The sequence below is a fragment of the Scyliorhinus torazame genome, chromosome 14 (assembly GCF_047496885.1).
Source record: "Scyliorhinus torazame isolate Kashiwa2021f chromosome 14, sScyTor2.1, whole genome shotgun sequence".
NCBI classification, from domain to species: Eukaryota; Metazoa; Chordata; class Chondrichthyes; order Carcharhiniformes; family Scyliorhinidae; genus Scyliorhinus; species Scyliorhinus torazame.
The window spans coordinates 79,522,861-79,548,393 of record NC_092720.1 but is presented as its reverse complement, the minus strand read 5'-3'; the positions used below and the strand labels follow the sequence as shown (position 1 = coordinate 79,548,393).

The 25,533-nt window shown below is 45.7% G+C and overlaps 1 protein-coding gene and 1 long non-coding RNA gene across 2 annotated transcripts in view; one reads left to right on the top strand and one right to left on the bottom strand.

Annotated features, from left to right (window-relative positions):
• Nucleotides 1-6,025, top strand: part of c18h3orf33 (c18h3orf33 homolog (H. sapiens)) — a 50,915-nt gene extending 44,890 nt beyond the window's left edge. Inside the window, exon 5 of the mRNA XM_072474404.1 lies at nt 5,442-6,025. Coding sequence (XP_072330505.1) covers nt 5,442-5,720 — 279 coding nt within the window. The 3' untranslated portion in view covers nt 5,721-6,025. The remainder of the gene's footprint in view (nt 1-5,441) is intronic.
• Nucleotides 6,026-8,908: 2,883 nt separating this feature from the next.
• Nucleotides 8,909-25,533, bottom strand: part of LOC140389835 (uncharacterized) — a 33,206-nt gene continuing 16,581 nt past the window's right edge. The window contains exon 3 of the long non-coding RNA XR_011934490.1: nt 8,909-9,281. This is a non-coding gene — a long non-coding RNA (uncharacterized lncRNA). The remainder of the gene's footprint in view (nt 9,282-25,533) is intronic.

The window sequence follows — 25,533 nt, the reverse complement described above, 5'->3', positions numbered from 1 at the left end:
ATTGGGATCCACAAAAACATTTTGTCAGCAGAAACGATGCTCTTATTCATCAAAACCGTAACCGTCACCCCCAGGCCCTAGTGTTAAATCCCGAATGAAATACTTGCCCCACCCAGGCTTTCCGTAACCTTGTCTGATCCTTAATCCACAAATGGGTCAACGCCACATCAGCAAGTGATGAAGGAGCTGTGCTCCGAAAGCTAGTGACTCCAATCAAATCTGTTGGACTTTAACCTGGTGTTGTAAGACTTCTTACCAGTAGGAAACATGCTGGTCCAAAGACCTGGTCATAGGCGTTCAGATCCTTGAGCTGGGAATGGAAAGCGTATTGATGGGTGGCGAAGGAGGGTTGAGGGGAGTTGAAGTTAAAGAAGGCTAGGAGGAGTGCAGATGTGGTGGGAGTGTGGGGGCCTAGAATGGGGTGTTGTGTTTGGGGTTCTGGGAAAGGGTTTCACAGGATTGTAGCAGTGTGGTACAGGAGACAGAGGAGATGTTTTGGAAATGCCTATGTTAATAAATAGGCAGGTTGAGGTGTGCTTGTAAATGTCCAGGTATGTGAAGCAGTTTAGGTAAAAGTCCTGACAAAGGGTTGGTGGAGTCAATTGCTGACTCCTGGGGAGTGAACTCGGGGTGGGTGTGAGAGGAGGGTTTGAAGGTTACAGGGGGCAGAGGGAGTTGGTAGGGTGGGATGATGAGGGTTCGATAGTGTTGGGTGAAGGATAGGCGAGGATTGTTGGTGGGGACATGGAGGTGGACATGGACTTTGGGGGCAGGCAGGAGGAGGCCGGGCAGATCAGTGTACTTGAGGATGGGGTGTGTTCGGGCAAGACGGGAACATGAGTATTCACCATGCTCATCTCAAAGGAAAACAGTTCAGGTCTGAAGGTGACAGTGGGGAGGTATAAGGCGATGCCACGGTGGGTGTGATGGGTAACTGGAGGTGGGGGAAAAGAGCATGGGTGACTGGAGGTAGGGAAATGGAAGGGTCATGCTGTTTAAATAGAAAGTGAGCAGAAAAATTTGGATCCCACAGGTGCTGCATTGGAACACAATTCAAAGGGAAGAACAGCTGGTAATATTGCCTATGCTAGGGACCAGTGGTATGAGAGTGACGGATGAAGGCTGTACAGATGTGGGAGGGTTCTCGCACATGGCTCTGAAAGGCCCTGTCACATACCCTTCTCACTACAGAATCACTCCTGGGGTCAGCTGTGTGCATGAAAGGAGCTTGGGGGAAGGTGGGGCAGTGGTGGTAGGCTCGTTAAGCCTTAAGAATGATGCTGATGAGGGTGGCATGTGGCGCAGTGGATGGCACTGGGACTGCGGAGCTGAGGACTAGGGTTCGAATCCGGGCCCTGGGTCACTGTCCGTGTGGAGTTTGCACATTCTCCCCATGTCTGCGTGGGTTTCACCCCCACAACCCAAAGATGTGCAGGTCAGGTGGATTGCCCACGCTAAATTGCCCCTTAATTGGAAAAAATAATAATTGGATACTCTAAATTTATTTTTTTTAAAGAATGCTGAAAAAAATGGACATTCACACCGCACTTAACTTGTTGTAGAGAAATGTGAAGTAATTAATTTTGGTAGGGAGTGATGATACAAACTAAATGACAGGCGGCACGGTGACTCATTGGCTAGCACTGCTGCCTCACGCGCTGAGGGCCTGGGTTTAATTCCGGCCACTGTCCAAAGAAGTGCAGGTTAGGTGGATTGGTCTTGCTAAATTGCCCTTAGTGTCCAAAAAACTTAGGTGGGGTTACGGGGATAGGGTGGAGGCTTGGGCTTAAGTAGAGTACTCTTTCCAAAGGACCAGTGCTGACTCAATGGGCCGAATAGTCTCCTGCACTGTAAAATCTATGATTCTATAAAGAAACATTTTTTTTCACCGTTGTCGAGATTTCGAGTGCACTATGTGAAAGAGTAGGAAAATGAGTAGGGCAATGGGCGAATTGGAAAACACTTCCAAAGAGCTGGCACAGAGACATTGGGCTGTCCAGTTCGGAGTTCACTTTTTTTGTTTAGCATTATTTTATTCTCTTCTAAATATTGAATCTGGCATTGCTATTCTCTCTAAATCTTCTAGACTGACTCCTGTCAGTATCTTCTCATATTTGTTGTAATTTTTTGTCTTACATCAGTGTTGTTCAAACTCCTTATTGGAATCTGTAAATATGTACATCAACAAGTACATTGACCGAACTAAGCATGATTGGGAAAGGAGGCTAACATCGAAGCAGAAGCAAGTAGTACAGTGAAACTGCTGACGATGGAGAAAATGTCATAGAAGACAGAGGAATAGTGCTTTTCTGAATGGAGAGTTATGATTAGTGGTGTTCCGCAGGGATCAGTGCTGGGACCGTTGCTGTTTGTGGTATATATAAATGATTTGGAGGAAAATGTAACTGGTCTGATTAAAATGTTTGCGGACAACACAATGGTTGGTGGAATTGCAGAGAGCGATGAGGACTGTCAGAGAATACAGAAGGATATAGATCGGTTTGAGATTTGGGCGGAGTAATGGCAGATGGAGTTTAATCCGGTAAAATGTGAGGTAATGCATTTTGGAAGGTCTAATACAGGTGTGAAATATACAGTAATTGGCAAAACCCTTAAGAGTATTGACAGGCAGAGGAATCTGGGTGTATAGGTCCACAGGTCACAAAGTGGCAAGGCAGGTGGAGAAGATAGTCAAGAAGGCATACAGCATGCTTGCCTTCATTGGCCAGGGCACTGAGTATAAAAATTGGCAAGTCATGCTGCAGCTTGTCTACAGCGCTGAAGACCCGGGTTCGATTCCGGCCCTGGTTCACTGTCCTTGTGGAGTTTGCACATTCTTCCTGTGTCTGCGTGGGTCTCCCCCCACAACCCAAATGATGTGTAGGCCAGGTGGATTGGCCACGCTAAATTGTCCCTTAATTGGAAAAAAAAAATTGGCTACTCTAAATTAAAAATAAAGTCATGCTGCAGCTGTAAGGAACCTTAGTTAGGCCACACTTGGAATATAGGGCGGCACTGCTGCATCACGGCACCGAGGACCTGGGTTTGATCCCTTACCTGGGTCATTGTCCACGTGGAGTTTGCATATTCTCCCACGTCTGCAGATCCTCGCCCCCAGAACCCAAAGATGTGCAGGGTAGGTGGATTAGCCACGCTAAATTGCCCTTAATTGGGAAAAAAAAGAATTGGGCACTTTAGTGTTCAATTCTAGTCGCCACACTACCAGAAGGATGGGGAGGCTTTGGAGAGGGTACAGAAAAGGTTTACTAGGATGTTGCCTGGTGCAGAGGGCATTTGCTATGAGGAGAGGTTGGAGAAACTTGGTTTGTTCTCATTGGAATGATGGAGGTTGAGGGGTGACCTGATTACAAAAGTACAAAATTAGGAGCGCATGGACAGAGTGGATAGTCAGAAGCTTTTTCCCAGGGTGGAAGAATCAATTACTAAGGGACATAGGTATACGGCCTGAGGGACAAAGTTTAGTGGAGATGTGCGAGGGAAGTTTTTTTTACTCAGGGTAGTGGGTGCCTGGACCTCGCCGACGGAGGAGGTGGTGGAAGCAGATAAGACAGTGACATTTAAGGGGCGTCTTGACAAATACATGAATAGGATGGGAATAGAGGGATATGGACCCCGGAAGTGTAGAAGGTTTTAGGTTAGACGGGTAGCATGGTCTGCGCAGGCTTGGAGGATCGAAAGGCCTGTTCCTGTGCTGTACTTTTCTTTGTTCTTTGTTGTTATCGGAGCAGGCTACATATGAGACTCAGCATTCCTGAAGTTGATGCATCATGGCTGTAATAAACAGCAGATTTCGGCCCAGACAATGGGCACCTGCAGAACAAAGGAAAAAGTCGACAGCGTACTCTGTTATCTGCAGGGGTTCGTTGACTCTCAGTTCAGATGAACATTGAGTCCTGAGCTTACATACACAAAGGAAGCAAAGAAGGATAAAAGGAAACGTACTGGAGACAGGAGGAGAGAGGACTCAAGACCAGCCATCACGGAGGACTGAAGACCCAGAGTTCTGAGCTCTGAGAAGGACGACAGTCTATTTCCCCCAAAGAAATGAACCTGGCCAGACTGGTAATATCTGAAATTAATTCTCAGAAACTGTGATTAGGGAGGCACTACTGCCTCACGGCGCCGAGGACCCGGGTTCGATCCTGGGCCCGGGTCACTGTCCATGTGGAGTTTGCACATTCTCCACATGTCTGCGTGGGTCTCACCCCCACAGCCCAAAAGATGTGCAAGGTAGCTGGATTAGCCACGCTAAATTGCCCCTTAATTGAAAAAAAAGAATTGGTTACTCTAAATTTGAAAAAAAATCATCTTTGACTAGGAATTGTGTGAGAACCTAGATTGGTAATATCTGAAACAAACTCATAGAAACTGTGAATAGGAACTGTGCAATGAGAATGGGGAGCTTTCATTCTGTGTGAGTAGACATAAGGAAAACCAATAAACTGAGAGATTTGAATTGAAACAGAGTCAAGTGTGACTTGCCTGGGACGTTAAAAGCGTTGAGGTAAAGTTTATCCAACAAATCTCACTCTGCTTTTCTTGCCAGCATCTCTCAGCAGAATATATTTATTTTGTCAATATACAAGATACAGCTAAAGTCTGCAGCCCTTGAAAATAAATGAATGAAAATCGCTACTTGTGACAATAAGCGATTTTCATTCATTTATTTTCAAGGGCTGCAGACTTTAGCTGTATCTTGTATATTGACAATTGCTCCCTTACTAAACTGTTCAATGTTCTGTTAGGATCCCTCCTCCTTTTAACTGCAGCCTCAGGCTGTCAGAGATTTTTGGCATTCTCTAGCATTGACCTTGTGGAGAAATATATTTATTGTCTCTTAAAAAATATTATTGGAAGTGATTTTGCAGTATATCTCAGTTGTCCCTTTTTAACTTGTTTAATAAAGATACCACTGATGGTTCTTAGTATAATTTTTGTGTAAACTGAAATTCTGCAAACTTTGTTCATGAGAAAAGCCACTGAAGATCAACAGGTCTTTTTTTTAATGGTAAAATCAAGAACACATATGCACTCCAACCTCAAGCATTTCCCAAAATACATTGAGGTTGGGTGAGTAAGCGAATAGTTATTAATGTTTATGTAGAGATTTATGGAGAGAAAAATGCTCATTCTAACACCTTATCATCATCATAGATGTTCATCATAGAATTTACAGTGCAGAAGGAGGCCATTGGGCTTTTGTTGTCAGGAAATGCTTTTGTATTGCTTACCTTTTGTTTCTCAACTTCTGTTTTCCCAATTCAGCAGATTTACTGTTCTGCTTCCCATTAGTTGTATCAAAGTAACATGTGATCCACCATGAGCAAAGCTTGATGAAATTATTGGCATTGTAGCATGTAATTTCAAAATTTATAAATGCTAGGTAAAATAGATTTTAATTGCATTTTATTTCCCTTTAGGGTGGTTTCTTCTTAGCTTCTTTAAATGAAGAAATTTTGAGGAATGGCCTTGGCCGAACTGTTAACATTGAGGGCCTAAATTCTAATCCTAAACTGTACTGGAGGTTGCAGACAAAGTTGCTTAAAGCAGAACTAAATGCCCTGAAAAAAGGTAAAGGCATCTGGAAAGGACCTACTTTATTCGAAAGAATCTCAAATAATCTACAGGAGTACAAGATTTGGCATGGCATGCATAATCTTTTTTCATGGGTCAAATCTCTCAGGAAAAAAGTACGTTGATAATCAATTGTGGATAAATATTGTAAAGTTATGCTTTTGTACAGTAAATCCAACTGATTTCAATCTAGTTTGTCATGCTTAAGTATGTAATTACAAGTAGAACTTGTATTATCCTGGTTTAAAAGAGACCCATTTATGACTATGCAAATGTTGCAGCTCGCGAGTCCATTGAGAAATAAAAGTATTTACTTCATGTTCAAAACCATGTACTGGTATGTAGTACTGAGAAATGCAGTTTGTTGTTGAAGATACACTCTGTTTTAACTGAGAGTGATTTGAAATAAAATAGACATTTGGATTGCAAATCTGTTAAGTGACTAGAATTGTTTGCTGGTATGTGGAAGAAGGATTTTATAAATAATAGAAATTGCCTATCATCACTAAAATCTGTCTTAGTACATTTTCCTTTCTTGCTCTTGAACGGACCTCTGATTCTCAGAATTTTGAGAACACTTCGCAATTCCACGATCTCCATCACTTACAAGGACAAGCAGGTACATGGAAAATTTAAAAATGAAGGAAACGGTGCTAGAATAATAAGTCCAAAATATGCACTATTACTACTCCATTTTCACAGCTCTTGAAAAATGTGTTGTCTGGTAAACATAAATTTACTGTTTGATGAAACCTAAAAGATATGCATTAGGTGTCCTTTATTTACCGGCGTGCTTGATTTTGAAATTATCATTGGAGAAGAGTTAAATCATAGAATCCCTACAATGCAGAAGGTGGCTATTCAGCCCATTGTGTCTTCACCGACTCTCTGAAAGAGCACCCTACATAGGTCCACTCCCCCATTATCCTACCTAATCTGATGGACACTAAGGACAACTTATTCAATCCACCTAACCTGAAAATCTTAAGACTGTGCGAGGAAACAAGCACCCAGAGGAAACCCGCGCAGACACGGGGAGAACGTGCAAACTTCACACAGGTAGTCACCCGAAGACGGAATTGAACCCAGTGCCTGGCATTGTGAAATTCTGGGATTGGCTATTTCTCCTGCAGCATTGCTTTTTTCACTCTCAATTGGAATTGTGCCTAATTCTTAAGTTTTGCATACAGGATGTGATTTCAATTCAACTTCTGTTTGTTGGATTCCTTAAGAAAAGATGCCCTAATCCTGGCATCTACTACATTTGCAGCCTACGCAGGAAAAGGCGGCGGCTGAAAAACTGGGTGCCTGGCAAGTCTCTGCAAAATTTGGGGAGAATGAATGTCCTGAAGACCCTTGAACGAGACCACTTCTTTCTGCGCTGCAAATGTTTGAATTGCTGGAAAGTGAGTAGATATTGTTAATCGCTCATCAGCGCCTACATACTGGTGGTACGGTTGCCAACTCTGGTTGAAGGCAATCCTGCAAGTGTGATCACATGACCTGACTGTGTGTTAATTACACATTGTGCAATTCCATGTGATGCCAAATTAAATGACTTAAGATCACATTACTTCTACAAATGACCGATTTACTGTAGATTGGGGCCCGAGAATCTTTACTGGTGGTTTCATACAGCAACAGATGGTTCAGAAATTTCTTGGTGGCAACCAAGACCAGGAAATGTGAAAAATAGTGGTGGGGGGGGGGAAGGAAGGCCATTCTTACCATCTCCCTTCCATCCCCTTCTCCTAACATCCAACCTTCCTCCCTTTGCCATACAATTTTACAGCCTCCAATTTCCAGCACCCCCCAACCCTTCATGGCTTTTGTAGAGGTCATTTTAGTCAATATCTGTAGCAACAGAAAAACAGTCCTATGCTGGTGATAAAACTGTGCAAATATTCAATTCCAGAGATGGTGGTTTATATGCAGGAAACTAAGATTTCCATTGCACAGATGCCCTGATGCTGCCTTGTACTTAACCGGTGTGTCTGATGTCCAATTCAGATTGACTTCTTGCATTGAAGGTCATCAGTTTATATTTTCCAAATGTCTGTGGTCTCAAGTGGCATTGTGTGGCTAATATAATGTAAGTTATTTAGAACTTTCAGTTTGTGCCCATGTATTGAGAGTATCTGTCTTTACAGGATTCTGTAATTTATTTTGGTGTTGAGTGCTTAATTTTAAAAACACAGGCTTGTGGAGAGCTGAAGGAGAAATATGGGTTTACAGATGATGGGTTCAGGTATCTCCAGGTGCAAAGCTGTTTCAAAAAGCACTTTCCAGCCTTCCTGGTGAAGCAGCCATCTACCCTGCTCGAGCAAATTTTATCCTACTCTGGGCCGGAGGTGGCCAGTACGTCAGACATATACCAGCGAATAATGGGGAAGGAGATGGGCTCGGTTGGGGGAGTGAAGGCAGACTCGAGGAGAACGTGCAGACTCCGCACAGACAGTGACTCAAGCTGGGAATCGAACCCTGGTTCCTGGCGCTATGAAGCAACTGTGCTATCCTGCCGCCCATATAATTAGGGCTGGGAACTTAAATAATATTATCTAAATATGGACATTCCTCTGACTGGCTCATCTTTCAATATGAATTTTTAAGCCTGCAATGTAAAATGAAACATGTATTTAATATGTAAGTTTTGCAATTGTTATATAATCAGACATACATGCCTGTATGTATAGATAAAAAAAGAATCCTATTTTAAGATCAATAAAACAGTTGGTTGTATATTATTTTGTAACATGTTACAAATGGCATAAGAACATACGAAAAACCAGGAATATGAAAAGCCTCCGAGCTCATGGAAGCTCATTCCCACTCCTCTACATTGTTACTCATACCTTGGCTGTGTTAGTGGAAGGAATTGAAATACCTTTATCGACCATGAAGCACAGCCTCATTAATTGAGGATGGCAACATTGGCCCACCAGACTAAAGTTTCCTGCTTCTCCTTTGACACAATCACTTGTTCCTGTCCTGTTGAGGTTTGAATGCACTTTCCTATTCCTGAGTTTTGGAATCCCTCAAGTGGAAAAAGCTGATACTTTGGAGAGGCTAATGTACTAATTTCATGTTGTCCAGTTCCATTCTGATCAGAAACCTGCAGGTAAATTTATTATATATTTAGGAATTTTCTACTGATTCTGCTCATCTACAATATTTATATATTTTGGCAAAGGTGGTGTTGTAAAATTGCAGTTGTACATATCTAATATGATTTTTATATATGAAAAAAAGCACTCAAATTGGATCGAAGATCAATTAATAATTATCTTTATTGTCACAAGTAGGCTTACATTAACACTGCAATGAAGTTACTGTGAAAATCCCCTAGGCGCCACATTCTGGCGCCTGTTCGGGTCAAGGAAGGAGAATTCAGAATATCCAATTCACCTAACAAGCATGTCTTTCAGGACATGTGGGAGGAAACCCACACAGGGAGAACGTGCAGACTCCGCACAGAATGTGACCCAAGCCGGGAATCGAACCTGGGACCCTGGTGCTGTGAAGTAACAGTGCTAACCACTGTGCTACTGAGCTGCCTAATTCTTGGACCCATGAGGAGTGGGGTTGTTTCCATGACTCCAGTTTTCCTGATTGAACTCACCTCAATCTACACACACCCCACTCTCGACCACTTCGCTATTTGTCTCTCCACCTGCTCCAAGACGTACCTATGAAAGAAATGACCAGACATTTGTCTTTTTAATTAATGATCCAATTTCAGGCTAGTGTAAAACCTATCTGTTGAAAACATCCTCTGTGAACAGTGTCCATTTCAAAGCAAGCCCACAGAAATATGCGTCCCAAGGTCTCAATTGGCTAATCCATGTATTGGCAGCCAGCCAGTAAATTCAGAAATCATCTTTTGATATGAAGCATGGTTTCACAACAACAGCTTATGAGCGGTCTATTCAAATCATTTAGGTTTGTAGATCGATCCTAAGGGTCTTTACAGTACTGATCAGCTGTCTATATTTTTGCAATGATTTGATATGAAAGTGTAATTATTTCAGGCGAGTTAAATAACAGTAACTTAAACTTCTAAAGCAGTAGCATACCAAACATTCATTGAACTTCAAAAGGTGAAATATAATACGTTTATAATAGCACACACCCAAAAGCCCTCCACAACTGCTACAATAATCTTAGAACATGCTGATTTTGAACTATTTATTTTACCTTTAGGTAATACTTGTCCCATAGTAGAAGCATTCTGAAATGATGAACACCATTAATCATCATGTGTCAATTCATTAAGCATGTACTAAAGTTCCAAAATGAAAATCTTGTGATTTGCATTGGTTAATATCATGGTTTCTTAAAATCCATGTGGACGTACAAAACATTCCTGTGCTGCTGAGGTGAAACATCTTTCTTTGGATGAATTCCAGATTACATCTGTTGAGAAGCATTTTGGGACATTTTTCTGATTGGAAGATGCAATATAAATTCAGGTTGTTGTCAAAGCTGTTGGTAAATTGTATGGTCAGCTTATTTACATGCTGATGATGAGAATCATAGAATTTACTGTGTAGAAGGAAGCAGTGCTAATGAAGAATGCAAAATAGGATTAGAATACTCGGGGGTGGAAATTTATTCCATGAGGCTTTAAAAGCCGTCTTCAACTGGCAAGAACAGGAGAAGCAGGCAGTAGTTATCTGAAAGATCTTGTGTAATTTTATAACAAACAGCTTCAACTTTATAAACAACCCAAGGGACTCAAAGAAGCAAGCAGCAAAAACATCAAACTTTAAAAGGCCCTGTAGAAGAGATGTAAGTAATAAGAGAAATACTCCTGATCAAAATACTCCAAAAAGTATCTTTAGGACCATGATGGGAGTGGCACTGAGGGTGATCTCAGCACTGGAAAAAAAGAACCATCCTTTTTTTTTACTGATCCAAAAGGTAAGAACTGATGCTCTCCTCTCACTTTTCACCCGACCACCATGGGAATCACTGCATTGGTAATCATTCTTTCTTCGAGTAAAAGTGATTTTGTGCTACTCCATGTTTCAAAGATTTTCTACATCTCTAATTTACAGTAAATGTGTCCATCCCCCTTAAATGTTACTACTGTGGAGCTAAAAAAAAATTACCTACTTTGACAAGATGCCTGCATACCTATAACATTAGTTATTTGATTTCTACCTGGGAGACATTGGTAACATGCTAATATTCAGATAATGCACCGACACTTATTTCAGGAAAATTAATAGCTCCTGAGGCTTATGAAAGACAGGTGATTGTTGGTGCTGTTGCAGATTTAAAAAATCTAACCTCTAATTAAAGATTGAGACTTCTGATGGTGACAAGAAGGAATAACAGCAAAATGGACTATTATTTAAATGGTAAAAAATTGCAGCATGCTGCTGTGCAGAGGGACCAGGGTGTCCTTGTGCATGAGTGGCAAAAAGTTGGCTTGCAGTTGCAGCAGATAATTAAGGCAAATGGAATTTTGTCCTTCATTGCTAGAGGGATGGAGTTTAAAAACAGGGAGGTTATGTTGCAGCTGTATAGAGTGCTGGTGAGCCATACCTGGAGTACTGTGTACAGTTTTGGTCTCCCTACTTGAGAAAGGATGTACTGGCACTGAAGGGGGTGCAGAGAAGATGCAATAAGTTGATACCGGAGTAGAGAGGATTGCCTTATAGAATCATAGAATTTACAGTGCAGAAAGAGGCCATTCGGCCCATCGAGTCTGCACCTGCTCTTGGAAAGAACACCCTACCCACGCCCACACCTCCCCCTATCACCATAACCCAGTAACCCGACCTAATCTTTTTTGGACACTAAGTGCAATTTATCATGGCCAATCCACCTAACAGCACATCTTTGGACCGTGGGAGGAAACCCACGCACATATGGGGACAGACTCCACACAGACAGTGACCCAAGCCGGGAATCAAACTTGGGACCCTGGTGCCGTGAAGCAACTGTGCTAATCACTATGCTACTGTACTGCACTGATGTGGAGAGACTGAGTAGACTGGGACTATACTCATTGGAATTCAGAAGAATATGGGGGATCTTATTGAAACACATCAAATTATGAACAGAATAGATAAGATTGAAGCAGGGAGGTTGTTTCCATTGACGGGTGAAACTAGAATTAGGGGCCATAGCCTCAAAATAAGGGGGAGCAGATTTAGGACTGAGTTTCTTCTAAAAAAAATGTATTAAGGCATTTGTATCTATATACAAATCAAACACAACCACAACCAAAAAGAGCAAACAGGAATTCAAATAACACAAATATCTGACACTCCACACAGACAGTGACCCGGGGCCAGGATTGACCACGGGTCCTCAGCGTTGTAGGCAGCAATGCTAACCACTGCCACCTTGCCACCCCTATGAATAAATATTGCTGATTTCATAGAATCATAGAACGTACAGCACAAAGACAGGCCCTTCGGCCCAAACTGGTCCATGCCAACCAAAAAGCCCATCTAAGCTAACCCCATTTTCCTGCATTTGGCCCATATCCCTCTAAACCTTTCCTTTTCATGTGTCGATCCAAATGTCTTTTGAATGTCAATGTCCCTGCCTCAACCACTTCCTCTGGCAGCTCATTCCACATATGTACCACCTTCTGTGTAAAAAAAGTTGCTCCTCAGGTTCCTATTAATTCTTTCCCCTCTTAAACCTATGCTCTTTAGTTCTCGATTCCTCAACCCTGGGAAAAAGACTGAGTGCATTCACCCTATCCATGTCTCTTATGACCTTACACACCTCTATAAGATCACACCTCAGTCTCCCATGCTCCAAAAAAGTCTTAGCCTGTCCAATCTCTCCCTTTAACTCAGTCCCTTGAGTTCTGGCAACATCCTTGTAAATCTCTTCTGCACTCTCCAGTTTAATAACACGTTTTCTACAGCAAGGCGCCCAAAACTGAACACAGTACTCCTCCACCTTTTGAGAACCTTGCCCCTAAACTCGAAGGTCCCTCTGTTCCACGATACTCCCTAAAGTCCTACCATTCACCATGAAAGTGTTACCTTGATTTGATTTTCCAAAATGCAACACCTCACACTTACCTGTATTGAACTCGATTTGCCATTTCTGGGCCCACTTCCCCAGCTGATCAAGATCCTGCTGCAATTTTTGAGAACCTTCCTCACTGTCTACAACACCACCTATTTTAGTGTCATCTGCAAACTTACCGATCATGCCTTGTAAATTCTCATCCAAATCGTTGATATAGATAACAAACAGCAATGTGTGAAGCACTGACCCATGTGGCACACCAATAGTCATAGGCCTGCAGTTCACTTAAGAGAATCTTGAACAATGACTCCCAAGTCCCTTTGTGCTTCTGATTTCCTAAGCATTTCCCCATTTAGAAAATAGTCTATGCCACCATTCCTCCTTCCAAAGTGCATAACCTCAGATTTGTCCAGTTTTGGGCCCTGTATCTAAGGAAGGATGTGCTGGCCTTGTAAAGGGTCTAGAGGAGGTTCACCAATATGATCCTTGGAATGAAGAGCTTGTCCTATGAAGAACGGTTGAGGACTGGGTTTGTACTCGTTGGAGTTTAGAAGGATGAGGGGGGATCTTATTGAAACTTACAGGATACTGCGAGGCCTGGATAGAGTGGACTTAGAGAGGATATTTCCACTTGTAGGAAAAACTAGAACCAGAGGACACAATCTCAGACTAAAGGGGCGTTCCCTTAAAACAGGTGAGGAATTTCTTCAACCACAAGTGGTAGCACAAGTGGATAGCACTGTGGCTTCACAGCGCCAGGGTCCCAGGTTCGATTCCCTGCTGGATCACTGTGCGGAGTTTGCATGTTCTCCCCGTGTCTGCGTGGGTTTCCTCCGGGTGCTCCGGTTTCCTCCCAGAGTCCAAAGGCGTGCAGGTTAGGTGGATTGGCCAATGATAAATTGCCCTTAGTGACCAAAAAGGGTAGGAAGGGTTATTGGGTTACAGGGGTAGGGTGGAAGTGAAGGTTAAGTGGTCGGTGCGGACTCGATGGGCCAAATGGCCTCCTTCTGCACTGTATGTTTCTATGTTTAACTCGCCAACATTGAGGGCATTTAAAAGTTTATTGGATAAACATATGGATGATAATGGTATAGTGTAGGTTAGATGGCTTTTGTTTCGGTGCAACATCGTGGGCCGAAGGGCCTGTACTGCGCTGTATTGTTCTATGTTCTATGTTCTAGAGGGTGGCAAATTTGTGGAACTCTGCCGCGGAAGGCTGTGGAGGCCAAATCACTGAGTGTTTTTAAGACAGAGAAAGATAGGTTCTTGATTAATAAGGGGATCAGGGATTATGGGAAGAAGGCAGTAGAATGGGGATGAGAAAAATATCAGCCATGGTTGAATGGCGGAGCAGACTCGATGGGCCGAATGGCCTAATTCTGTTCCTACGTCTTATGGTCTAACTCTAACAAACTGGTAAGGCATGATCTCCCATGCACAAAGCCGCGCTGACTACTCCGAATCAAACCGTGTCTTTCCAAATACCTGTATACTTTATCACTCAGAATCATCTCTAGACATTTGCACATTTCCCCGTGTCTGCGTGGGTTTCACCTCTACAACCTAAAGATGTGCAGGTAGGTGGATTGGTCACACTAAATTGCCCCTTAATTGGAAAAAAATAATTGGGTATTCTAAATTTATTTTAGAAAACGAATCCTCTCTAGTAATGTACCCAGGTTTACTGGTCTATAATTCACAGGTGTTTCTTTGCAGCCTTCTTAAGTAAGGGCACAACATTTGCTACCCTCCAGTCTTCTGGTACCTCCTCCGTGGCTAACGATGATGCAAATATCTCAGCCAGGGCACCCACAATTTCCTCTCTAGCCTCATGCAGTGTTCTTGGATATATGTGATCAGGGCCAGGGGTTTATCTACCTTAATACATTTTAATATCCATCACCTCTACTGTAATGCGAACTGTCCCCAATATACTGCCACTAACCTTCCACGTTCCCAAGTCTTCATATCTTTCTCCACGGTAAATACAGAAGAGAAATATTCATTGAACCTCGCCCATCTCCTGCGGTCCCACGCATATGTGTCCACCTTGGTCCTTGAGGGGCCCTATTCGCTCTCTAGTTATTATTTTTCCTTTAATATACTCAAAGAATCCCTTTGGATTCATCTTAATCCTCTCGGCCAAACCTACTTCATGCCCCCCTTTTGCCCTCCTAATTTCCTTCCTGAGTATACTCCTGTATCCCCTTGTACACCTCTTGATTCCAGCTGCTTGTACCTGAGCCATGTCTTCTTTTCCCTGGCCAAAACCTCAATATATTTTCCGGGTTTCCTATTTCTGCAAACCTTGCCCTTCATCTTAACAGGAACATATAGACCCTGTACTCTAGCTATTTCACTTTTAAAGGCCTCCCACTTGCCGGAGGCCCCTTTGCCCTCAAACAAGCTACTCCAGTCAACCCTTGCAAGCTCCTGTCTAATTCCATCAAAATTTGCCTTGCCCCAATTTAGAACTTGCACCTGTGGACCACTTTTGTCCCTTTCCAAAACTATTTAAAAATTAATAGAATTATGGTCATTGATCCCAAAGTCGTCCCCCAATATTACTTCAGTCACTTGCCCTGCTCTATTTCCCAAGAGGAGGTCAAGTTTTGCCTTGTCCTGAGTAGGACCCTCCACATACTGCCTGAGGAAACTTTCCTGAACACACTTAACAAATTCCACCCCATCTAAGCCTTTAACACTATGGCAGTCCCTGGGCGGTATTCTCCCAGCCCGGGGCCAGGCCGGAGAATCCCCGCAACCGGGCCACGCCGCCCCAGCGGCGGCACGTGATTCTCTGCGGAGTGGAGAATCGTCGCCATTGGCGCCAGCCGCTGTACCCGGCCACTTTAAAAAGACAGAGTCCTGCCGGCGCCGTCCACACCTGGTCACAGCCGGCGGGAACTCTGCGCGCAGGGTCGGGGGGGGGAGGAGGGCTCTAGCCCCGGGGGGGCTCTGATGGGGCCTGGTGTCCGATCGGGGCCTATCGATCGGCGGGCCGGCCTCTCGCTCCCCGGGCTTATTTTCTTCCGCGCCGGCCTCTGAACTTCTGCGCCATGTTGCGTCGGGGCTGGTGCGTTGAGGGAGGCCACCGCGCATGCAGGGGTTGGCGCCAGCGCCACTGCGCTTGTGCTGATCCCGCGGCGCACATTACGCACCGGGGTGGGAGGCTGGAGCGGCGTGAACCGCTCCAGCCCCATGCTGGCCCCCTGGAGGGGCCAGAATCAGTACTCCCAGCAACCCGTTCACGCCACCGTGAAACGCGGCGGCGTTTCCGATGGCGTGGGCACTCTGCCGCTGAATGGGAGAATCCCGCCCCTAGTCTATGTGAGGGAAATTTAAATCCCCTACTATGACAACCCTGTTACTCCTGCAAGTCTCCCCAATCTCCCTGCATATTTGTTCTTCCAACTCCCATTGACTGTTTGGGGCCTGTAGTACAACCCCAATAAGGTCACCATCCCCTCCTTATTTCTTAATTCCACCCACAAAGCCTCACTGTATGATCCCTCGGTTATTTCATCTCTGACTACTGCCGCGATGCTCCCCTTAATCAAAAATGCAACACCTCCTCTCTGTGCTTTGAACATTAAGCTGCCAGTCCTATCCCTCCCTTAGCTATGTTTCAGTTATGGCTATAATTTCCCAGTCCCACGTAACTATCCATGCCCTGAGTTCATCAGCCTTACCTTTCAGCCCTCTTGCATTGAAATAGATGCAATTTAAACCAATCGGTTTTCCCCGCACCCTGCCATGCTCCTGCTTATCATGTCTATTCAGCTTGCCATTGCTGGGTACTCCAACCCCTTTCAGCCCCTCTGCCAATCTAGTTTAAACCCTCCCGTGTAGCAGTAGCTACAATATTGGTTCCCAGGATATTGATTCCCCCTCCAGTTCAGATGCAACCCATCCATCTTGAAGAGGTCACCTCTGCCCCAGGAAAGATCCCAATGATCTAAGAATCTGAATCCATACCCCCTGCACCAATTCTTTAGCCACGCATTATTCTGCCATATTCTCCTGTTCTTACCCTCAGCAATAATCATCTTTATTATTGAAAATCGCTTATTGTCACTAGGCTTCAAATGAAGTCACTATGAAAAGCCCCTAGTCGCCACATTCCGGCGCCTGTTCGGGGAGGCTGGTACGGGAGATTGTCACAAGTAGGCTTCCATTAACACTGCAATGAAGTTACTATGAAAATCATCTAGTTGCCACACTCTGGCGCCTGTTCAGGTACACTGAGGGACAATTCAGAATATCCAATTCACTTAACAGCACGTCTGTGGGAGGAAACCGGAGCACCCAGAGGAAACCCACACAGACATGGGGAGAATGTGCAGATTCTGCAGAGACAGTGACTCAAGCCGGGAATCGAACCTGGGACCCTGGCACTGTGAAGCAACAGTGCTAACCACTGTGCTACCCTGGAAGTAATCAAGGGATTACCACCCTCGAGGTCCTGCTTCTTAACCTTTTTCCCAGCTCTCTATAATCACTCCTCAAGACCTCATCCCTATTTCTACTTATGTCATTTGTGCCAGTGTTCACAACTTTTGGCTGCTCACCCTACCCCTTGACAATATTCTGCAGCCGCTCTGATTTGCATTGGACAGTCAGTGCTTCCAGCACGTGGACCTCAGCAAGACACCCTCTGTATTCGAGTGAAGGCAAGTGTACAACAGAGTGGTGATGCTGACTTGCTGTAGCGGGGGAGATTTGCATCGGGTGGTCAGTGCTTCCGGAAAGTGGTTTGTGGAGGAGCTGTTGTCAAGGGACAAACCCCATGCGCCTAATTCATTTGGTGTCAGTTCAGTTAAGTATAACAGGGACCGAAATCTCATGATTTAGGGCCGTAATACTATCCCTTGATTTGAATTTGGTTTACATACAGCAAGGAAGAGGAAGAAACGCATTTCAAAAATTTGACATAATTATGGGAGAACAAAACGGGAACCTTAGCAAAAGAAAGAAGAATAATAATAATAAGAAAATCACTTATTGTCACAAGTCGGCTTCAAATGAAGTTACTGTGAAAAGCCCCTCGTCACCACATTCCGGCGCCTGTTCGGGGAGGCTGAAATGGGAATTGAACCGTCTGCTTTCAAAGCCAGCTATTTAGCCCTGTGCTAAACCAGCCCACAAAACCAATCCTCTTTCAAATTCTTACTCCTAAAGAGCTATTACATTGCAATGGTGCCACAAAGTCACTAAGTAGAGCAGATCTTTTGCATTTTCACATGTGATAATCCTAATTCTTTATAGTTAGCTTGTCCAGCCTTTTTGCATGGGCGGTGGGGGGGCACAGTTCAACATTTTTCTCACTCAAGGGACCAATTAGCCAATCAGAAAGATAAAGTTTGGCTCATTAAATATGATTTTTTTAAAAACTGAGTTATGAAAATAAACCACTTGCTGAGCAAAAATACCATGGCTAATAAATAAAGAAGAGCATTAGAGTGTGGTACGGTAGACACAATTTTTTTCTGGCTCACTGCCAGGCTTGTTGCACACTCAGTCACCCTCAAACACAGAGAGTACATGATAGTGAGTGAGGGTGAGTGAAAACCCTGATAAAGGGGGGGGGGGGGGGGAGGGGGTGAACCATATATATGGACACATTCTCTAGCCTCCGCCCACCACACACACACACACACACTCTCACTCTCATCCCTCACACACTCTTCCCCTCAAACTCTCTCCTTCCTCGGTCTCCGTCTCTCCCTCCTCAAACATTCTCTACCCCTTCACACATGCGCTCTTGTGCCTTACATACTCTCTCTCCCCATCATTCTCTATCCCCCCTCACTCGCACACACTCTCTCCCCTCACTCTCTCTCTCTCCTCACACTCTTTCCCCTCACACACTTTCTCCACCCCCTCACCATCACTGTGTCTCTCCCCCTCACACTCCCTCTCTCTTCTCCCTCACACTTTCTCTCATACAGTCTTCCCAGTCACTCATTCGTTGAGAAACCAGTGGTCCTGGCTCTGGGTGCCCTGTTCCCTCTCCCTGGCACCTCTGCTCCCTGGGCCTCACTCCCCAGATCTTGCTCTCGGCGCTGAGCTCCCTGTCCCAACGGCCCCGAACTTATCACCTCTGGTGTTTGCTGCTCCTCCAATCACCAATTGTTTCTCTCCCACATTTGTTACTAATAGGCTCACTGATGAGCCTATGAGCAGCAAACGTGGGGAAAAAAACTGGCCTGTGACTGGAGGAGCAGCTCTTTGTAGATTCTTCCAGTCAAACTCAAATATGTGACTGACATTTTGAAAGCTGGCTTTGGGGGCAGCATAAGAGGGGCTTTGAGGGCTGCACGATGGACAAGCCGGCTTTATAGTCTCTTGTGTCTGGTGTGCTTTTAACAAGATCACCAGTGGCATCCTTTGAGAGTGTGGCAAAGGTATACCAGCCCTTCTCAACCTTCCTGACCTTTTGCACCTTTTCAGACTGTTGGTCACACATTCTTCCTTGAACGCCACTCCAATGATATCGAACTGTGTAGGACTCTACTTAACTAGTTTATTCTCACCTGTCTAATCGTAGCCAGAGTATCACTCGCACTGACTTCTCTTCCTGCACCAATAATTCTGGTGTCCACCAAAGATCTATCCTTGAAAGACCCCCACCCCATCCCGCCCCATTTCTCATCCAAATGATGTCCTTTGGTGACATCATCCAAAAACACAGAATGAGTCTTCACATGCACTCAGTTCCACCCCACCTCACCCAACTTCTCCACTGTTTTAAATGATCATTTAACAAATGTGCAGTGTTGAATGAGCAGAAAGTTCCACCCAACTAAACATGGGGGAGACTGATGCCATTGTCTTCAGTCCTGCTACTAACTCCATCCCTCTACTGAGCTGAACCTGACATTTTTCGACCATGGTGTCATACTTGAACATGAGACTAGCTTCTGATCACACGCCCTGTGCCATCAGTCAGACTGCTTATTTTGACCTCCATAACATTGCTCAACATTACTCTATCCCTGCCTCACCTAATCGATTGCTGAGACCCTCATCAATGCTTTTCTTACCTCTAAACTTGACTATTTCAACATACTCCTGACTGATCTCCCACATTCTATCCTCCAAGAACTTGGAGTCATCCAAGACTCTCCTGCCTGCGATTTTGCTTATGCCAAGTCCAGGGGCTGGTTTAGCTCAATGGGCTAGATAACTAACAGTGCAGGTTCAATTCCCGTACCAGCTTACCCGAACAGGCGCCGGAATTTGGCAACTAGGGGCTTTTCACAGTAGCTTCATACTTGTGACAATAAAAGATTATTATTATTCACCCATCATCTCAGTACTCGCTAATTTGCATTAGTCCTTGTTCCAGTAATGCCTTGCTTTTAAATTCTCCTTGTTTTCGAATATGTCTATGGCCTCACACCTCCCAATCTGTAATCTTTTCCAGTTCAAGACCGTTGAGCTATCTCTGCTCATCTAATACTAGTCTTTTGATCACCTTCGATTTTAATTGCTCCATTAATTAATAGCCATGCCATTAGTTGCCTAGGCCTGAAACACTGGAATTCCCTCCTTAAACCTCTCCGCCATTCTAACTCTTTCCTCTTTTAATGCACTCCTTAAAACCTATCTCTTTGATCAAGCTTTTGGTCATCTGCCCTAATATTGTATCATTGGTTTGGTGTCACATTTTGCTTCATAATACTCATGTGAAGCACCTTGGAGTGAAGTTTTAGATTAGGACTGAGGAAAGATGAAAAGGTCACAAGGGCAGCACGGTAGCACAAGTGGATAGCACTGTGGCTTCACAGCACCAGGGTCCCAGGTTCGATTCCCCACTGGGTCACTGTCCGTGAGGAGTGTGCATGTTCTCCCCATGTGTGCGTGGTTTCCTCCAGGTGCTCTGGTTTTCTCCCACAGTCCAAAGATGTGCAGGTTAGATGGATTAATGTGGGTTGGTGCAGACTCAATGGACCGAATGGCCTTCTTCTGAACTGTATGTTCTATGTTCTATAAGAGTAGAGCACCGTGGTGAGCCTAATTGACTTCTTGGTTATAGAGTTCTAAAAAAAAATTTTAAAGTATTTTTATTCAAATATTTAATATTTTATCATTTGAAAAACATTACAACACAAAAGAAAGCCAACACAAAACCCCATCCCTGATCCCATCCTCCCAATCCCCCCTCCCCCACTCTAACAGTTGATAGTAACTGTTCTCCAAAATACAGAATAAACAAATCCCATCTCTTGTGGAACCCCTCATTTGCCCTCTTAAGGCAAATTTCTTAAATTTTTAAAATAAATTTAGAGTATCCAATTCATTTTTTTTTCCGAATAAGGGGCAATTTATCGTGGCCAATCAACCTACCTTGCACATCTTTGGGTTGTGGGGGCGAAACCCACACAAACACGGGGAGAATGTGCAAACTCCACACGGACAGTGACCCAGAGCCGGGATTGAACTGAGACCTCGGCGCCGTGAGGCAGCCGTACTAACATGCTGCCCTCTTAAGGCAAATTTTATCTAGCTAACACCTGCCCCATTCCACCTGCAACTCTGGCGGGTCTCTCAACCCCCCACCCCTCCTCCTATCATTATTTCTGTCTAAAACTGTCATAATTTTGTACATTTCTATCAATCTTCATCGCTCCAAGGAGAACACCCAATCTTCTCCCACCTAACTGGTAAATTGACCACAAAAAGGAGGTTGAAAGAATGTGGTGAAAGTTAATCTTCTTTAATATATAAAAATAACAACGTTTAAAATACAGTGTCATAATATACAACAGTATATCATGGTGCAGACACACACTGATGGACACACAGCAAGACCAATCAACACACACAACACCACAGCCAATCACCAGTTAGAGCACACGCACTATAAAGACAGGGGGCATCAGAGTTCCCGCTCATTCGAGCTGCAGCCTGCTAGTAGGACAGAGCTCACAGCCTGCAGCACAGATCTTCACCATGTGCAGAATGCATCGACTGGCTAGGACAAGGCCTAGGTCTTTAGTTTAATCTAACATCGTGTTAATCCACAGTGAAAGTATGTTCAACAGTTTCTGACTTAATAAAATAGTGTTGCACTATTTTAAGTATTGGTGGCCTGTATGTGTTCCACGGATCCAGAGCACCCAACACATCATGGTACCAGGAGTTGAAGGATATTAGAAGTTCTTAGACCTACCTGCAAGTGATCTGCCTTCCACCAGCATACCGTCATCCTGCAAAATGGACAGCGACTGCCCGCCGACGCCGCTCCGCATCGCCGGCAACCTAGGGGCCAACTGGAAGATATTCAAACAACGCTTCCAACTCTACCTTGAGGCCACAGACCGGGAGGATGCCTCAGACACCAGGAAGATCGCTCTCTTCCTATCCACGGCCGGGGACCATGCCATCCTCATTTTCAATTCTCTCACCTTTGCAGATGATGAAGATAAAACAAAGTTCAAGACGGTCCTCCTCAAGTTTGACACTCACTGCAGCGTAGAGGTGAATGAAAGTTTTGAACGCTAAGTGTTCCAACAGCATTTGCAGGGTAAGGATGAACCTTTCCAATCCTTTCTCACGCACCTCCGCATCCTTGCGCAGTCTTGCAGCTACGGGCCCACCTCCGACTCCATGATACGCGACCAGATCGTTTTCGGTGTTCAGTCGGACCCCCTACGACAGCAGCTCCTCAAAGTAAAGCAGCTCACCCTAGTGACCGCCATTGAGACCTGTGTCTTACACGAAAATGCCACGAGTCAGTATTCCCACATCCAAGCGGTTGAAACGGAGCAGCAAGGTCCCCACGAGGCGGAACGGGTCCAAGCAATTGAGCAACTCCAGGGCCTCAGCCTGGATGAGGGCGGAAATTTTGCGCGCTTTTCACTGACTCGCGCGCTTGTGCGCACCAAACGAGGGGACGGCGACGTCGAAGAACGTAATGCGCAGGTGCGCACCACGCACGACTGCACGCGCATGCACGGTGGCGCAGCGAACGTGCTGACGCTACGACGTGCGGCAACTGTGGCTCCGCCCATTTAAAATGGCAATGCCCTGCCAAATCTCGACAATGCCTAAGATGTGGCAGACTTGGCCACTATGCTGCCTTCTGCCGAGCAGCTCAGTCTGCCAATTTCATATCGTTTCAGCCGGCCTCGCAGGAATGTCCGGGCAATTCAACCCACGGTCACCGAATCTGATGCGGACCTCCCACACAGCAGTGACACCGAGGACCCGAAGTCGCCTTTTTGAGTCGGTGTCATGACAAAAAACAGGGTGTCCCCGAAGCAAAGACACCAGCCGCTGTCGTTATACAGCATCGATCCAGACGATGACTGGTGTGCCACCCTGATGGTCAACCGGTCCCAAATACGATTCCACCTGGACACTGTTGCCTCCGCCAATCTCATTGCGTGGTCTGACTTCCAAAGCCTTCGTGTCAAACCAGCCATCCTTCCATCAGCCTGCCACCTATTGGAGTGACACACAGGTCACGCAAAGCCATCCTTCCTTTTGAAATCGTGGGCTCCTCGAAAGCCTCCCTGCTTGGCGCGCAGGCATGCAAGCTGTTGAACCTAGTTCAGAGAGTTCACTCTCTCTCTCCTGATGACACACCTGCCTTTCAGGACACTGACTTCAGGGCGCAACTCGGCGCCATCATCAACCAGCACCACGACGTCTTCGAAGGCATGGGCACCCTCCCATATACCTACAAGATCTTATTGAAACAGAATGCCAAGCCTGTGGTGCACGCACCTCGCAGGGTCCCAGCACCCCTTAAGGACCGCCTCAAGCAGCAGCTGCAGGACCTCCAGGACCAAGGAGTGATTTCCAGAGTCACGGAACCAACCGACTGGGTCAGCTCCATGGTATGTGTAAAAAAGCCTTCCGGCGAACTGAGAATTTGCATTGATCCCAAGGATCTAAATCGCAATATCATGAGGGAGCATTATCCAATTCCCAAGCGCGAAGAGATCACATGTGAAATGGCTCGCGCCAAGCTCTTCACCAAACTCGGCGCCTCAAAAGGATTCTGGCAAATCCAGCAGGAAACTGTGTACATTCAATATCCCCTTTGGCAGATATTGTTACAACAGGATGCCGTTAGGGATCATATCTGCTTCAGAAGTGTTCCATAGGACCATGGAACAAATGATGGAAGGCATTGAAGGTGTTCGCGTCAGTGTCGACGACTTAATCATTTGGTCCACCACCCCGCAGGAGCATGTCAGTCGCCTCCAGCGCGTATTCAAACGCATACGTGAGCATGGCCTCCGCCTCAACAGGGCCAAATGCTCTTTTGGTCAGACGGAACTCCAGTTCCTCGGGGACCACATCTCCCAGTTGGGTGTACGGCCGGATGTGGACAAAGTGGCTGCTATCATAGACATGAAAACGCCAGAGGACAAGAAGGCGGTCCTCCGAATACTGTGCATGGTCAACTTTTTAGGGACGTTCATCCCTAACCTCGCCTCTCATACCACGGCTCTCAGGAACCTTGTCAGGAAGACAACAGACTTCCAATGGCTCCCTGCCCACGAGCGCGAATGGAGAGAACTCAAAACCAAACTCACCACCGCCCCGGTCTTAGCTTTCTTTGATCCAGCAAAAGAGACCAAAATTTTGACCGATGCCAGCCAATCCGGCATTGGGGCAGTGCTGCTGCAACGCAATGAGGCCTCATCATGGGCCCCCGTTGCATATGCGTCACGCGCCATGACCCCCACGGAACAGCGCTATGCGCAGATAGAAAAGGAGTGCCTGGGCCTTCTGACCGGTGTGGTTAAGTTTCATGATTATGTGTACGGACTTCCTCAATTCACCGTCGAGACCGACCATCACCCGCTGATCAATATAATACAGAAAGACTTGAACGACATGATGCCTCGACTCCAGCGTATTCTTCTCAAGCTCCGGCGATATGACTTCCAGCTGGTATACACCCCAGGCAAAGACCTCATCATTGCTGACACTTTCTCCAGGACAGTCAACACTCCATGTGACCCAGCGGGATTAGTCTGCCAGGTTGACGCCCATGTGGCATTCGCGGCCTCCAATCTACCGGCCATGGATGAACGCCTCGTCCAAATTCGCCGCGAGACGGCGGCTGACCCTTTGCTACAGCGTGTCATGCGCCACCTAACAGACGGGTTGGTCAAGGGCAAATGCCCTCAGTTCTATAATGTCAGAGATGATCTGGCAGTAGTAGACGGGGTTCTTCTGAAACTGGACCGCATCGTCATCCCGCATAGCATGCGCCAGTTCATCCTGGAACAGCTACACGAGGGCCATTCTTGGCATGGAAAAGTGCCGCTGACGGGCCCGAGAGGCAGTGTACTGCCCCGGCATTAATGGCGACATAGCCAACACAGTGCTCAACTGCCCCACTTGTCAGCGCTTCCAGCCGGCCCAACTGCGTGAGTCCCTGCAGCCCCATGAGTTGGTCACGTCACCTTGGACCAAGGTGGGCATCGACCTGTTCCACGCGCTGGGTAGAGACTATGTCCTGATCGTGGACTACTTTTCAAATTACCCAGAGGTGATACAGTTGCACGATATCACATTGTCTGCAGTCATCCGTGCCTGTGTGGACACCTTTGCTCGACACGGCATCCCACTCACGGTTATGTCGGACAATGGCCCCTGCTTCGCAAGCCAGGAATGGTCCAACATTGCCAGGCGGTACAATTTTGCACATGTGACATCCAGTCCCCTGTACCCCCAATCCAACGGCAAAGCGGAGAGGGGCGTCCACATAGTCAAACGGCTCCTCTGCAAGACTGCCGATGCTGGGTCCGATTTCTATCTCGCCTTGCTGGCCTATCGCTCCGCCCCACTGTCCACTGGCCTGCCGCCAGCCCAGTTGCTCAAGGGTCGCACCCTGAGGACGACGGTGCCGTCCATTCATGTCCAAGACCTCGACCACGTTACAGTCCTTCGCCGGATGCAGCTGTC